Raw genomic sequence first — 13,127 nt, 5'->3', positions numbered from 1 at the left:
ATCTTTGGATTTTCTACCTGCTACCATGTGACCTTGGCAAACCAGGGCCTCAGTTTCCTTATCTGTAAAATGGGAGTGCTATGTCTCCTATCTATGATTTGTGAAAGTGCCCCTCAGATGAGAGGATGCTGGTTTTTTCAAAGGGATAAATGCCCCTCTCTGCTCTGAGTATTTCATCCCTGAGGCAGAGGAGGGATTAGGGTGACACTTGTGGTCTCTGTGACATGAGGAGAGTTAGTTTAGGGCTGCAAATAAGTCAGTTCCAACTGAGTTTTAATCAGAATGAATGGTATTGCAACTTGAGCCTGAGTGGCAGCCAGAGGCCATTAAGCTAAATTACTTGTTTTAATACGCAGACCTGTCTAATCACATTTTCCTGTTTGGGGCTGTGTGTGTCTGTGCAAGTGCAGAAATCAATCCTGAGCTTTTCCTCTTCTCCTTACTCACCACAATGGAGTTGGAGCAGAGATAAACTCGATTAACAACACAACAAAGGCAAGCTTCCACTATCAAGCAATCAGGTAATTGGCTGGGCTGTGCAGGGAGCCCTGAAGAGTGTTCTGTTAATAGTGTCTGCCTTTGCATTTTATTGTTCAGTATTTGGGTGTGTAGACTCAGGGTTCAGAGGGATTCATAACCTAGGGAAAGAGGGAAATGATGGGGGCACCTCCCTCTAGCAGGAGACATCTTCCCCCCAGGAAGATCGATTCTGGATGCTCTGCCTTGCTTTCAGTGTGTGTCCTGTGTTTTCTGCTGTGGACTCATTTTGAGTGCATGCACTGTTATGGCTTATTGACTGTGTGTCCTTGGACAAATGACCTTACCTCTCTGGGCTTCAGTTTTCTGATATGTAAAAGTGGGTAACAAAAGCTCCTTTTTTCTAGGATCTTTATGAAGATACAACTAGATATGGCAAATGAAACACTTAGTACAGTTACCCACTCACAGTGAGTCTAGAAAGGATGGGTTAGGTTGTGCTGTGGTAACAGCCATCCTCAATGTTGCAAGGACCGAGACAACAGAAATTTGTTTCTCACTCGTGAACCTGGATGTGGTGGGTTAGCAGTGGGTGTCTGCTCTGCATTTGTCCTCACACAGGGACCCAGACTGAGGGGGGAGCTCCATCCTCATACATCTACGATTGTCAGGACAGGAAAAGGGGAAAGTGGTGATGTGAGCACTTGCTTTAGAGTTTCCACCTGGAAATTTTTTTTCTTTTTGGCCAAAACAGTTTGTGTTCCGGCTTTCCAGGGAGAGGGAAGAGCAATCCTATCGCATTGTGAGAAGTCAGAAATATTTAGTTATCAGCACTAATGACAACCATGATGATCTAGTCACTAAGTTGTATCCGACTCTTGCGACCCCATGGACTGTAGCCTGCCAGGCTCTTCTGTCCATGGGGTTCTCCAGGCAAGAATACTGGAGTGGGTTGCCATTTCCTTCTCCATAGCACTCTCAAATAATCCTTGCATTAGTACAATTATATTGTTCTTATCATAATAACAGAATGCATTTTGTTGTTGTTTTTATTTCTATCATTCATTATTATCATGCTTCACATACCTAATCTGGCTTCAAGAATCCTGAGACATTTCCTACTCGTGCCAAAGTTGGGTTCCCATTTCTTTAAGAAAACATAACTGATATTTTTATTAATAATAACATAAATAAATGATAGTTCCCACTTACAAGAGGATGACTTGTGTCAGGCCTCATCTCATTTAATCTTCACAATTCTATTTTGAGATGGGTCCTATTATTGTCTCCACTCTACAGAAGAGGAAACAGGTTCAGGAAGATGAATCCACTTATCAGGCTCATAAATGGCAGAATGGACTTGGCCCCCCCAACTCATACCCTAAGTCACCTTGCTGAACTGTCTGCTCAGAATATGTGGTCTTAGCCTCTGGATCTTTAACTGGAAGCAGGGGTTGTCTGGGTGGGGAGTGCTGGAGACGCTATGCACTGTCTTTGTTGACCCACAGAAACAGGGGTTCATCACTGGGACCTATTCCCTCTTTTCTGTTTTCCCTTTTTCCCAGCCCTACCATCACCCCAGGCTCCATCCCCCTGGATTTCTCCATTCCTTAAATATTCCATGTCCATTGAAGCCTCTGAACATTTGCTCACTCTGTTCCCTCATCTTTTCCTCCAATCTTCATGTCTTGCTTACTCCAGCTCATCCTTCAGGGAGCAGTCCCAGTCTTCCCCCTTTTGGAAAGGACCCACCCCACCCCCAACCCCAGACAGAGCTAATCCCATAACCTGTCTGCTTCCATGGCATTTTGTACATTAATAAATCTAAACATTTTCTAGACACACACACACACACAATGCAGTCCATTTGGAGGAGGGAAGAAATTAGTCTTTGTTTTTAATTAATGCCAGTTCTCTCATCCTAGCTTTTAGTACTGGCACCTCATTTGTCTTATTAAGTACTTAGTTTTGCTTTTAATTAGTGCTGTTTATTGTCACTGAATTTTAATTGTCAGTGCAGGGTCTCCGCAGGCCTTGGTAAGGATGCATTACAAATGTTTCTTGTTCTCTTGCATAACCTCAGCTTGGGTGGCAGTGTCTCTGAAGTAAACGGGGAGCATTTCTGGCTGGGGTGGGTGGATGAAGATGGTTTTTTTCTCCCAGACTTCAGCCAATTCTGGTTTTCTTTGAGATCCCCATTTGCTCCAAGGTAGCTGGTTTATAAAGACACATAGAGAGAGGTTAGGAGGGTCATAATGACAGAAATTCAATTCAAATTTGACTTCAGGAGAAAAAAAAAAAAGGGAACATATATGTTCATATGTTCAACATATGGTAGCCAAAACAGACCATGAGGGATTCAGGTGTGGCTGGATCCAGCATTCCAACAGCGTCATCAGGAACCAGTCACTCTCCATCTCTCAACTCCACTTTCATCCCTTGACAGACCTTTCCAATCTGGTGCGAAAAAGTGACCAATAGCAGCTCCAGGCTTCTGTTCTATCAGTTTAGCAATTACAATGGAAAAAGAATGCTTCTTTCCACATAGTTCCAGCAAGTCTTAGGGTATACCTTCACTGGTCCATACTGGGACATGTGCCTATCCCTGAGTCCATGAGGCATATAATACACTGATTGGTTAGAGATGATCTTTGGTCCACCTTTAGGAACCAGGTTTGGGTAATCTCCATCTGAGCCACGCAGATTGATAGGAGAGAGGGATGGTTTCCCAAAGGAAAATTGGGGGTGCTGTTACTTTAAAAAAAAAAAAAAAAGAAGGGATAGGTGCTGGACAGGAAAAAGCAAGAAATGTCTACCCCAGGTATCCACTGCAGTGTCTCACTCAGGCCTAAAAAACACCTAGAAATTAGACACGTGTTCTTCTCCCCAGCCGCACCCTCAAATAACACTAACAATGACCTTTTTGCCTAATCCTTAAAAAGTATTTTGTATTACCAGGCCTCTGCATATGTATTAACCCTTTGGCTTTTCCCCAAAACTCTGTGAAGTTGGCATGACAAAGATGGGAATTTTTACATCCTCATTTTAACCAGATGCTGAAACTGAGGCCCAGAATGACTAAATGAGATGCCAGGAAATGAATAGAAGAGCTAAGGTCAGATCCCAGACTTTGGATCCAAGGCCAGGAATTGTTCCACAACATGGGCTGCTCCATCAGCCAGATCTTGCTGCATAACAAAGCAACCCACAAATGAGTGAATTAGAACAACAGCCATTTATTTATCTCAAGATTGTTTAGAGTCAGAACTGGGTTCAGTCCACCTGGGAGGTTGTTCTGGTCTAGGCCAGACTTGGATGATCTTGGCTGGGCTTGTTCACTTCTATGGTCAGCTGGTATGTTAGCTGGGACTGGCCAGTTTATGATGGAGCAGCTGCATAGGCTAGGACAACTGTGGCCCCTTACAACGTGGTCTCTGCAAATTGCCAGAGTTGTACAGCAGTGGGGGATGAGCTCTGTGCCTGCCTTAAAAACCCATAAAATCCTGTGGGATTTTTTTGAGGGCTTATGGAACCATCTATTATTGTGATATGGTGATGGGAGAACCCTGGGGGAGATGACAGTGAATCTGCTGTGTTTCAAGGCTGGCAGCACAGAGATGCCTTCATCTGGAGCATTTCTCAGACTTGTTTCTGTCTTCATCTTGGACACCAACCAGCTCAGCATGGAAGGAGTCAAAGTCTTGTCATTCCAGATTTGGCCAGGTTCAGGGGAGGCTGGGGATGACCCAACTGGTTCTGGAAGCAAAGAGAAGCCATCAGCAGCCTGCACCCCCTGGATGAAACTGGGGTAAAGGATGCTGGGGCTCTGAGAGCGCGAAATGGCAAGGCTTGCAGGCAGGTGGAGGCAGGCTCAGCTCTGTCAAGTATAGTAGGCGGGGCAAGAGACCACCATCTTTCCCTCACTGGACCAAGTGTCCTTGCCATGGCAAAGGTATGTAGGAACCATGCTGCTGCCGCTGCTGCTAAGTCGCTTCAGTCGTGTCCGACTCTGTGCGACCCCACAGACAGCAGCCCACCAGGCTCCTCCATCCCTGGGATTCTCCAGGCAAGCTGGAGTGGGTTGCCATTTCCTTCTCCAATGCATGAAAGTGAAAAGTGAAAGTGAAGTTGCTCAGTCCTGTCTGACTCTTCACGACCCCATGGACTGCAGCCCACCAGGCTCCTCTGTCCATGGGATTTTCCAGGCAAGAGTACTGGAGTGGGTTGCCATTGCCATCTCCCGTAGGAACCATGAGTGCCTGTCAAATAATCAAAGCTGGATGCATGGTTGAGACAGAATAGGATATATTCAGTTCACTTCTCAAAGTCCTTCTGTGGCTTGTATGTCACTCAGAGTAGAAGCTTAAGTGGTCCTGATGATCTGACCTCCACTGCTTCACGACCTTCATGACCTCCACTGCTACTTCAGCTCCCACTCATCTCCCCCTTGCTCATTCCACTCCAGCCACTCTGCCCTCCTTATCATATCTCCAACTAACCAGGTACATACCCACCCCGGGGCCTTGGTACTTGCTTTCCCCCTCCACTTAGAATGCTCTGCCACGAGACAGCCACATGGCTCAGTCCATTACCCACTTCAGGTCTTTGCTCAAATATAATTTCTCAGTGGGCCTCCACTTTTTTCTTTTAACCACATCACACAGCTTGTGGAATCTTAGTTCCCCAGCTAGGGATCGAACCCAGGCCCCTGGCAGTGAGAGCGCTAACCACTGGACCACCAGGGAATTCTCTAGACCACTTATTTAAAATCAAACTTCCCTCACATTCACCAGCCCTCCTTTGTTTTTCTCTAAAGCGCCCAATCACCAGCTGACACGCTTTCATTTGACTTACAGTTTCCCCACTAGAAGGGAAGCTCCATGAGGACAAAGATTTTTCTTTTTTATTTGTTTTAATGCCGTATCCATAGTACCTAGACCAGTGTCTGCCACAGAGTAATAGATGTTCTATAATTTTTTTTTAATTCTTCCCGTTTCTCAAGAGAAGCTGGCAATCTGTATTTTTAATTAAATCCTGTGCCTTTAAAATACTGGCTTACTCTTACTTTTAAAAACTATTGCACGGGCCAAACAAAACGTACTTGCAGCCTGGATGCTGTCTGTGAAGTACCCCCAGCCCCACTTCACTCCTGTTTGGAGCCCTTGGTGTAAGTTGCATATCCCATCCCATCAGGCAGTCTGAGTGATTGCTCCACCCCCGCCCCCCGGCCCCGCCCCTAGATTCCTAATTGAGTAGAGATAGGCTGGACTCGTGGGGAGAGGAACAGGGCAGGAAAAGAGACACAGAGATGGAACCGATTTGACACCATCCAAGCTGGTGGCTGCGGGTTCTGCTGCGAAGCATCTGGTTTAATTCCAACTCGGGGCTGGGAGACTGACGGTGGCACTGAACTCCACACAGACAGCTGCAGCCCATGCTGGGTCCCTGCAGTGCCCTGAAGTGCCACGTGCAGGGCCGCCACCGGCCCAGCCCAGCCCCGCCGCATCATGCTTAGACACCTGGTGTGACTCTGAAGCTTAATGGATGTTCAGGGTTGTTGTTGTTGTTGTTTTTCAGTTCAACTAATCCCAGCAGAAGACCTTGGAGATTTTGGGGAATGGAGGCATCGTTCCTTAACAAACAGTGCTGATGGGAGCCAGGGGAGAAGTAGGTAGAACAAAATGCAGAGGGAGAAAGGCAGGGTTCTGGAACCTTTTCTGGGCTTGGCACTGGGTCTTTGAGTCGTTTTAAAATGCAGGTGATTTAAAGGTTAGCACCAAGCTGTGGAGGTGGGCAGATCTGGAACAAGGCCTGGTTCTGTCACTTATACGCAGATTTACTGAGTGCCTGCTGCACTCACTGAGCTCTAGGACCTGTGTGGAGATTCACTGAACATCTACTGTATACCACACTCCGCAAAGTGAAAACGTAGGGCCCCTTATTCAAATTCTATAAGACACTTTGAGATGATGACAGCAAAGCATTAAGCCAAGTGTGGGCTCATCTAAGTACAGGGTCATTCTAAGTTCAGGGTGCTTCCAGACATGGGTCCCTGTGCAACTGTACAGACCAAAGCTTCCTGAAGTTGGTTCCACATGCACTGAAGTCACTGCTGAACAAATGCAAACCCAGGCCCTGTTCTCATGGATCTTATGGAATAGGTGGGGAAACAAACAGTGGATAAGTTAAAAAATAATAATAATTACATATCTTGATAAATATCATAGAGGAAACAAGCAGTGAGAAGTAAGCAGTGAGAGGAGTGACTTAGAGGGTGGAGTCTGTGAAGGCTTCTTGGAGGAGGTGACATTTGAGCAGAGACCAGCAGAGCATTAGTAAAACCAGCTATGCAAAAGTAAGAGGAAGAAGCTATCCAGGCAGAGACACAGCAAAGGCAAACACTTGGCAGCTGGAAAAGCCAGCATGACTGGAGCATGGTCCAAGATCTAGGAACAGTAGCAGGCAGAAGGTCACGACAGTTCTTTGAGGTCACGGAGAGAGTCTTAATCTTACATGCATTGGACAGCCAATAAATTGAAGTAATTTATTATTTTGAAATTATCTTTTAAAAAATACATTTGTTTTTGAATAGCTAAAGTGTCTCCTGGTTGCAAATACAAAGGGGTATCACGTGACAGTTCTTCCCATCTCAGGCCCACCCTCCCAGGCTCCCTCTACAGAGGCCAGCGGTATTGTCCATTTCTTGTGTGTTCTTTTCAGAGATGCTGTATGCATATACAACCTAAACATGCAATTATCCCACTTTCCTTTCTACACAATAGTGTTGTTCTTGAACAGTGTTCTATGTCTTGGCCTTGCCACTAGACAAGTAATCTTGTTGACCTATCCATATCCATCATAAATTCTCATTATTCTTTGCAGCTGTGAAGCCCTCTACCATACAGATGCACCAGCATCCTGCTAGCCCGTGCTTGTTATTAGGCATTTAGATTGCTTCCTTGAAGGGCTTCAAGAAGGTCCTTGGGAAGTCCACTTGAACTCTTTGTGACTCAGTTACTCATCTGTGAAATGGGATAAGGACATTTACCTCCTAAATCTGTTTTGAGGATTTTCAGTTGCTATGTCATGTCCAACTCTTTGTGGCCCCATGAACTGCAGCACAGCAGGCTTCCCTTTCCTTCACTATTTCCCAGAGTTTGCCTGAACTCATGTCCATTGAGTCAGTGATACCATCCATCCATCTCATTCTCTGTCATTCCCTTCTCCTCCTACCTTCAATCTTTCCCAGCATCAGGGTCTTTTTCAATGAGTCGGCTCTTTGCACCAGGTGGCCAAAGTATTGGAGCTTCAGCATCAGTCCTTCCAGTGAATATTTAGGGTTGATTTCCTTTAAGGTTGACTGGTTTGATCTTGCTGTCCAAGGGACTCTCAAGAGTCTTCTCCAGCACCACAATTCAAAAGCATCAATTTTTTGGCACTCAGCCCTCTTTGTGGTCCATCTCTCACGTCTATACATGACTACTGGAAAAACCGACTAAGTGGACCTTTTGAGGATTAAATGAGATAAAACCTGAAGGGCAGTTAGCAGGTACAAAACCCTTGATATTTGAACTAGTGATTGTTGCTGTTGTTTCTTTCATTCCTTGGCACTCACAACAGGGCTGTGGTGGACCCTTTGCTGTGGTGCCCAGCAGAGAGCTGAGCCTCTGGCTTCCAGGGAAGGTAATTATTTTATGCTTTCTGAACTTGCCGCTGCCTCACTAGATTTGGCTTTGGCTCTAACAGAGCATGTGATCTTCAGACAGGGGTCTGGGTGGGCAGGTGTCTGTTCCGAGCATCAGAATTTGGAGATCAGAGTTCCTGGGTGGGGACTGTGTATCACCTGTCCCATCCCCTCGTCCCCGCCTCCTGGGATCCTCCAAGGGCACTGTTGCATCTTGCTTCAGGAGGCGATGCATTCAAATGAGCGCTTGGCTGTTCCAGTCAAGGGCAGCCAAGGAAGCTCATTACTGAGGACTGAGGACTGGGGTCCCCAGCAGGGACCAGGGGACCCCGGGGGCCCGGGAAGCCTCATTCAGCTCTTGGCACAGGCAGTAATGAGAAGTTAAGGTTCTTTTCAACATATTTCCTTCGCAATAGGAGTCATCACTCCTTTTTCTATATTCAGAGTGGAAACAATGAAACGGTCATATTATACTAGGAAGATTATGTTAACCACCTGGGAACAGATGAAATGGCTTTTCTGTAAGGGGTCTTTCCTCTCCTGTGTCCAAACATCAGAGCCCTCCACCCCAACCCCACCCACGTGAATATTTAATAATTGCACTGGTTGCAGAATAGGAAAGATAGTTCTCTCCCTTTTCCCCTCCCAAATGCTCATCTATTCGGCTTCCTGGGGAAAAGGACTGTGAGGTAACAAGAACTTTAGCGAAATCAGGACCCACTGGACCCCATGACCTACCTTCCAAAACTTTTTAAAACAATAAATTAACTGTGATCTCCATGGTCTCTTTCCCCTTACTCTTTGGCTATACCTGGGGGAGCAGGGAGGAGTGGAGGTCCAGAAAGAACACAAGTTCGCCTAAGTTCAGCTGGACTTGCTTAGCATTGATGAAGACTCATTCACGCATTCAATACTTATTTACTAAATGCCTTCTCCATGCCAGGAGCTATGCTGGGTGTTGGAGATTAAACAGAGAACAAAACAGGAAGAGTTCTGCAAGAAGCTTACATTTTAGCGGGAGATTCCATCTGTGGTGATGCGGTTTTCACAAGCTGTGGTTTATGTCTGTGACCATCTCCCTGGTCACTGTGTGGAGCATAGACTGAGGTGGGCCAAGAGCAGAATCAGGGAGACAGTGAAGCAGCTCCTGTAGTAAGGCAGGCTGGGGCAGCAGAGATTTGGATCAGCACAGAAGCAAATTGGGCAGAGAATATTGGGAAGATTCTGGCTCTATTTATGACAATCAAGCCATGACTTTCTGATGGCTTGGGTGTAGAGTATTAAAAAGAAAGCAAGCCAGGGATGACTCTAGCATTTGAGACCTCAAAACTCTGAGAGATGGGTTTTGCTTTTTTTTTTTTTTACCTACCCAAGGCCAAGATGACTAGTAGTACATGAGCCAGATGACATCCTCTGGTAGAAATAACCTGGATTGGAGTTAAGAGCTCTTCCCAGGTGGCTCTAGTGTTAAAGAGCCCACCTGCAGGAGGCAAAAGAGATGCAGATTTGATCCCTGGGTGGGGAAGATCCCCTGGAGGAGGGCATGGCAACCCTCCAGTATTCTTGGCAATATTCCAGTATCCTTGCCTGGAGAATCCCCACAGAGGAGCCTGGCAGGCTACAGTCCATGGCGGGGGCAGAGAGTTGGACACAACTGAAGTGACTTAGCATGCACATACGCACCCTTCCTCTTGCATCAAAAATGAATGGGAGGAATACAGATTAAAGGGAAAGAGTTCTTCATTCTGATCCATTTTTGCCAAAAGGGGGATGTGACAATTTCCCTCTTGGTCCTGAAGGTCCCATCTGGAAAGTGGAGAAGCTGGATGAAGCTCTGTTTCTTCCCTATACCACTCAGACATAGACAAGGGACCTGAGAAATAAGGAGTGATTGAATGACCATTGCATGATGACCTTTCTGGGCTGATGTTTTCCAGGAGTGCTGGGCTTCAGCCATGACTGACACCGTGTTCAGCAGCAGCTCAAGCCGTTGGATGTGTCCCAGTGACCGACCCCTGCAGTCAAAGTAAGTCACTGGGTATTCCTGGAAGTCATCTGCTTAGGGGCAATGAGGTCCTGATCTACACTTGAAGGAGGAGAGTAGTAGGGGAAAAAAGAGAACTTCCATCCCTGGGGTGGGGGAAAAAAGAAGCTGGTGGGAGTTCTGATGTGGAAACTCCTCCACTGATTTTACTACTTTGCAAAGTTGGAGTATCAAGATGAAACTCTGAGCTCCATGCCCTAAATGAGAGGTGGTCTCGTGAAATGGAAAGAGCACTAACCTGTTGGTTGGAATCAGACTTGATTCTGGTCCTAAATCTGAACTAATTTACTGGGTGAGTCTCTTTTCCTTCTTTGGGCCTCAGTTTATCATCAATTAAATAAGGAAGTTGGACTCAATCAGAGGTTGCAAACTGACAGGCCACCAGCTGACTGTGACTTGCAGAAATGTATTTTTTAGTTTTGGCCTGATCATTTAAAAATTGGGAAATTCACATAAAAATAACTTCACATTCTGTATTAAGTAATTATTACACCTGAATCGGTGGTGTATTGGCTCTGTATCATGCTGGTCCTTAGAGCTGCTGTTAAATTGGCAGGAATTTTGCAAGTCGGTTGTTAAATATGACTGTTACTAGAAATTAAGTTGTATAGTTTTATAATTATATTAGACAAAGGTGGTGAATACTCAACATTAATCATTTCTTACTTATTTTTCTACATTTTGCTATTCCCTGTGTTACTTGTTGTCTGTGATACTTGTATAGTGAAACACTGTATCTTAGTATGGTACTGCATGTTTCCTCCCAGCTTTGCATTTAGTGATATCACATAGGTACTCGAAATCAGCCTCAGTGGGGTTTTGCTCTAGAAGTGCAACTGTTAAACATTCACCAGCGTACCACCGCCTAAAGACCTTGACAATCTACGTCTGTTGTTTATCATCACTGAAGATTTTTCACTCAAAGGTCTTATTTTTTGAAAGCTTGGTAATTTTTAAAATTTATTTATTTTTAATTGAAGGATAATTGCTTTACAATACTGGTTTGATTTCTGCCATACATCAGTATGGATTCGCCATAGGTGTACATATGTCCCCTCCGTCTTGAACTTCCCTCCCACCTCCAACCCTTTCCCACCCCTCTAGATTGTTACAGAGCCCCAGTTTGAGTTCCCTGGGTCACACAGCAAATTCCCCTTGGCTGTCTAGTTTACATATGCTAGTGTATATGCTTCCGTGCTGCTCTCTCCATTATCTTACCCTCCCTACCACCCTTGCCCATTAGTCTCTTCTCTGTGTCTGTGTCTCCACTGCTGCTCTGCAAATAGGTTCATCAGTACCATCTTTACAGATTCCATATATGTGTTAATATATGACATTTGTTTTTCTCTTTCCGACTTACTTCACTCTGTATGATAGGCTCTAGGTTCATCCACCTCATTAGAACTGACTCAAATGTGTTCTTTTTTATGGCCAAATAGTATTCCATTGTGTATATGTACCACAGCTTCTTTATCATGATTGCTTAGTAATGTTTTATTGTGAGCTCAACCTGTAAGAATCCTGGGGATCTACCATGAGAATATTTTCTTCAGAGAGATTTGCATTTGCTTCTGCCAGGAAGTGTGTGCTACTCACCAAGGATGTGATCTGAGCTCCCTTAGGGGGTCCCAGATTCAGCTTCTTCATCTAGTTAGGAGCTCAGAGTCAGTCTCTGGGACACAATGTTGGTGTTTACATTGGTTTCCTGCTCAGAGCTCCCAGTTCTGGATTCAGTTTGCTGGGTTTTCTTTTTCTTTTTTTAAAAATTGCCTTTTAAAGGTATAATTAATGTACCTCCAACAGTACACATCTAAAGTACAATTTGATCATTTTTACACTTACATGCATACTCATTCCCCTTTGCTCCTGCCTGTCACCACCCATCCCTAAGTAATTATGTAAATGGAATCATCTCTTTGAGGGAAGATGTCTTCTTTCACTTGGCATAATTAAATCATGATCCATTCATATTGTTTTTCATATCAATATTTTATTCCTTTTATTGCTAAAAAAGTAATATTTCATTGTGTGGATGTACCACAGTTTGTTTATCCATTCATCTGTTGATGGACATTTGGGTTGTTTCTAGTTTTTTTGGCTAGTACAAGTAAAATTTGTATAGATATATACTTGTATTTCTCTTAAGGAAATACCTAGGAGGAAAATGTCTCAGTGGCTTTGTAGGTAAATGTTTAACTTCTAAAAAAACTTGCAAACTGTTTTCCAAATTGTTTGTACCACTTTAAATTTCCACCAGAAGTGTATGAGAGTTCTGTCTGTCTCCTTTCTCACCAACACTTGATACGATTTGTCTTTTCCATTTTAACCATTCTATGTGTGCATAGTGGTATTTGTTTTGTGATTTTAACTTGCACTCCCCTTAATGAATAATGATATTGAACATCTTTCTATGTAAGTTTGACATTCATATAACCTCTTTGTTAAAGTGTCTGTTTAAACACTTTGTCCACTTAAAAATCAGGTCATTTATCTTCTTGTTATTAAGTTTTAACATTTTTTTTAATGTGCTGTAGATAAAAGTCATTTGTTGGAGACACATTTTGCACATATTTTTCTCAGTCTATGACTCGCATTTTCTTTTTCATAACATAGTCTTTTGAAGAGGAAACATTTTTTATTTTGATGAAGTCTATTTTGTCTGTTTGTTTCAAAGGTAGAGGGGTTTTGGGGAATTCCTTTACTTTCTAGCAATCCTGCTGCTGCTACTGCTGATAAGTTGTGTCAGTCGTGTCCGACTCTGTGCGACCCCATAGACAGCAGCCAACCAGGCTCCGTCGTCCCTGGGATTCTCCAGGCAAGAACACTGGAGTGGGTTGCCATTTCCTTCTCCAGTGCATGAAAGTGAAAAGTGAAAGTGAAGTCGCTCAGTCATGTCTGACTCTTAGCGACCCCATGGACTGT

The 13,127-nt window shown here is 44.4% G+C and overlaps 1 protein-coding gene across 9 annotated transcripts in view; it reads left to right on the top strand.

Annotated features, from left to right (window-relative positions):
* Nucleotides 1-13,127, top strand: part of RPH3A (rabphilin 3A) — a 293,036-nt gene that overhangs the window by 216,903 nt on the left and 63,006 nt on the right. For 8 of the 9 annotated variants that reach the window (XM_059875879.1, XM_059875878.1, XM_059875880.1 and 5 more), the window contains one exon: nt 10,099-10,187. In XM_059875879.1, the coding sequence (XP_059731862.1) occupies nt 10,117-10,187 (71 nt within the window). In that variant the 5' untranslated portion in view covers nt 10,099-10,116. 9 annotated transcript variants of the gene reach the window in all.

The sequence above is a fragment of the Bos taurus genome, chromosome 17 (genome assembly GCF_002263795.3).
Source record: "Bos taurus isolate L1 Dominette 01449 registration number 42190680 breed Hereford chromosome 17, ARS-UCD2.0, whole genome shotgun sequence".
NCBI lineage: Eukaryota > Metazoa > Chordata > Mammalia > Artiodactyla > Bovidae > Bos > Bos taurus.
The sequence above is the reverse complement of the archived record's forward strand: the minus strand, read 5'-3'. Positions and strand labels throughout refer to the sequence as shown.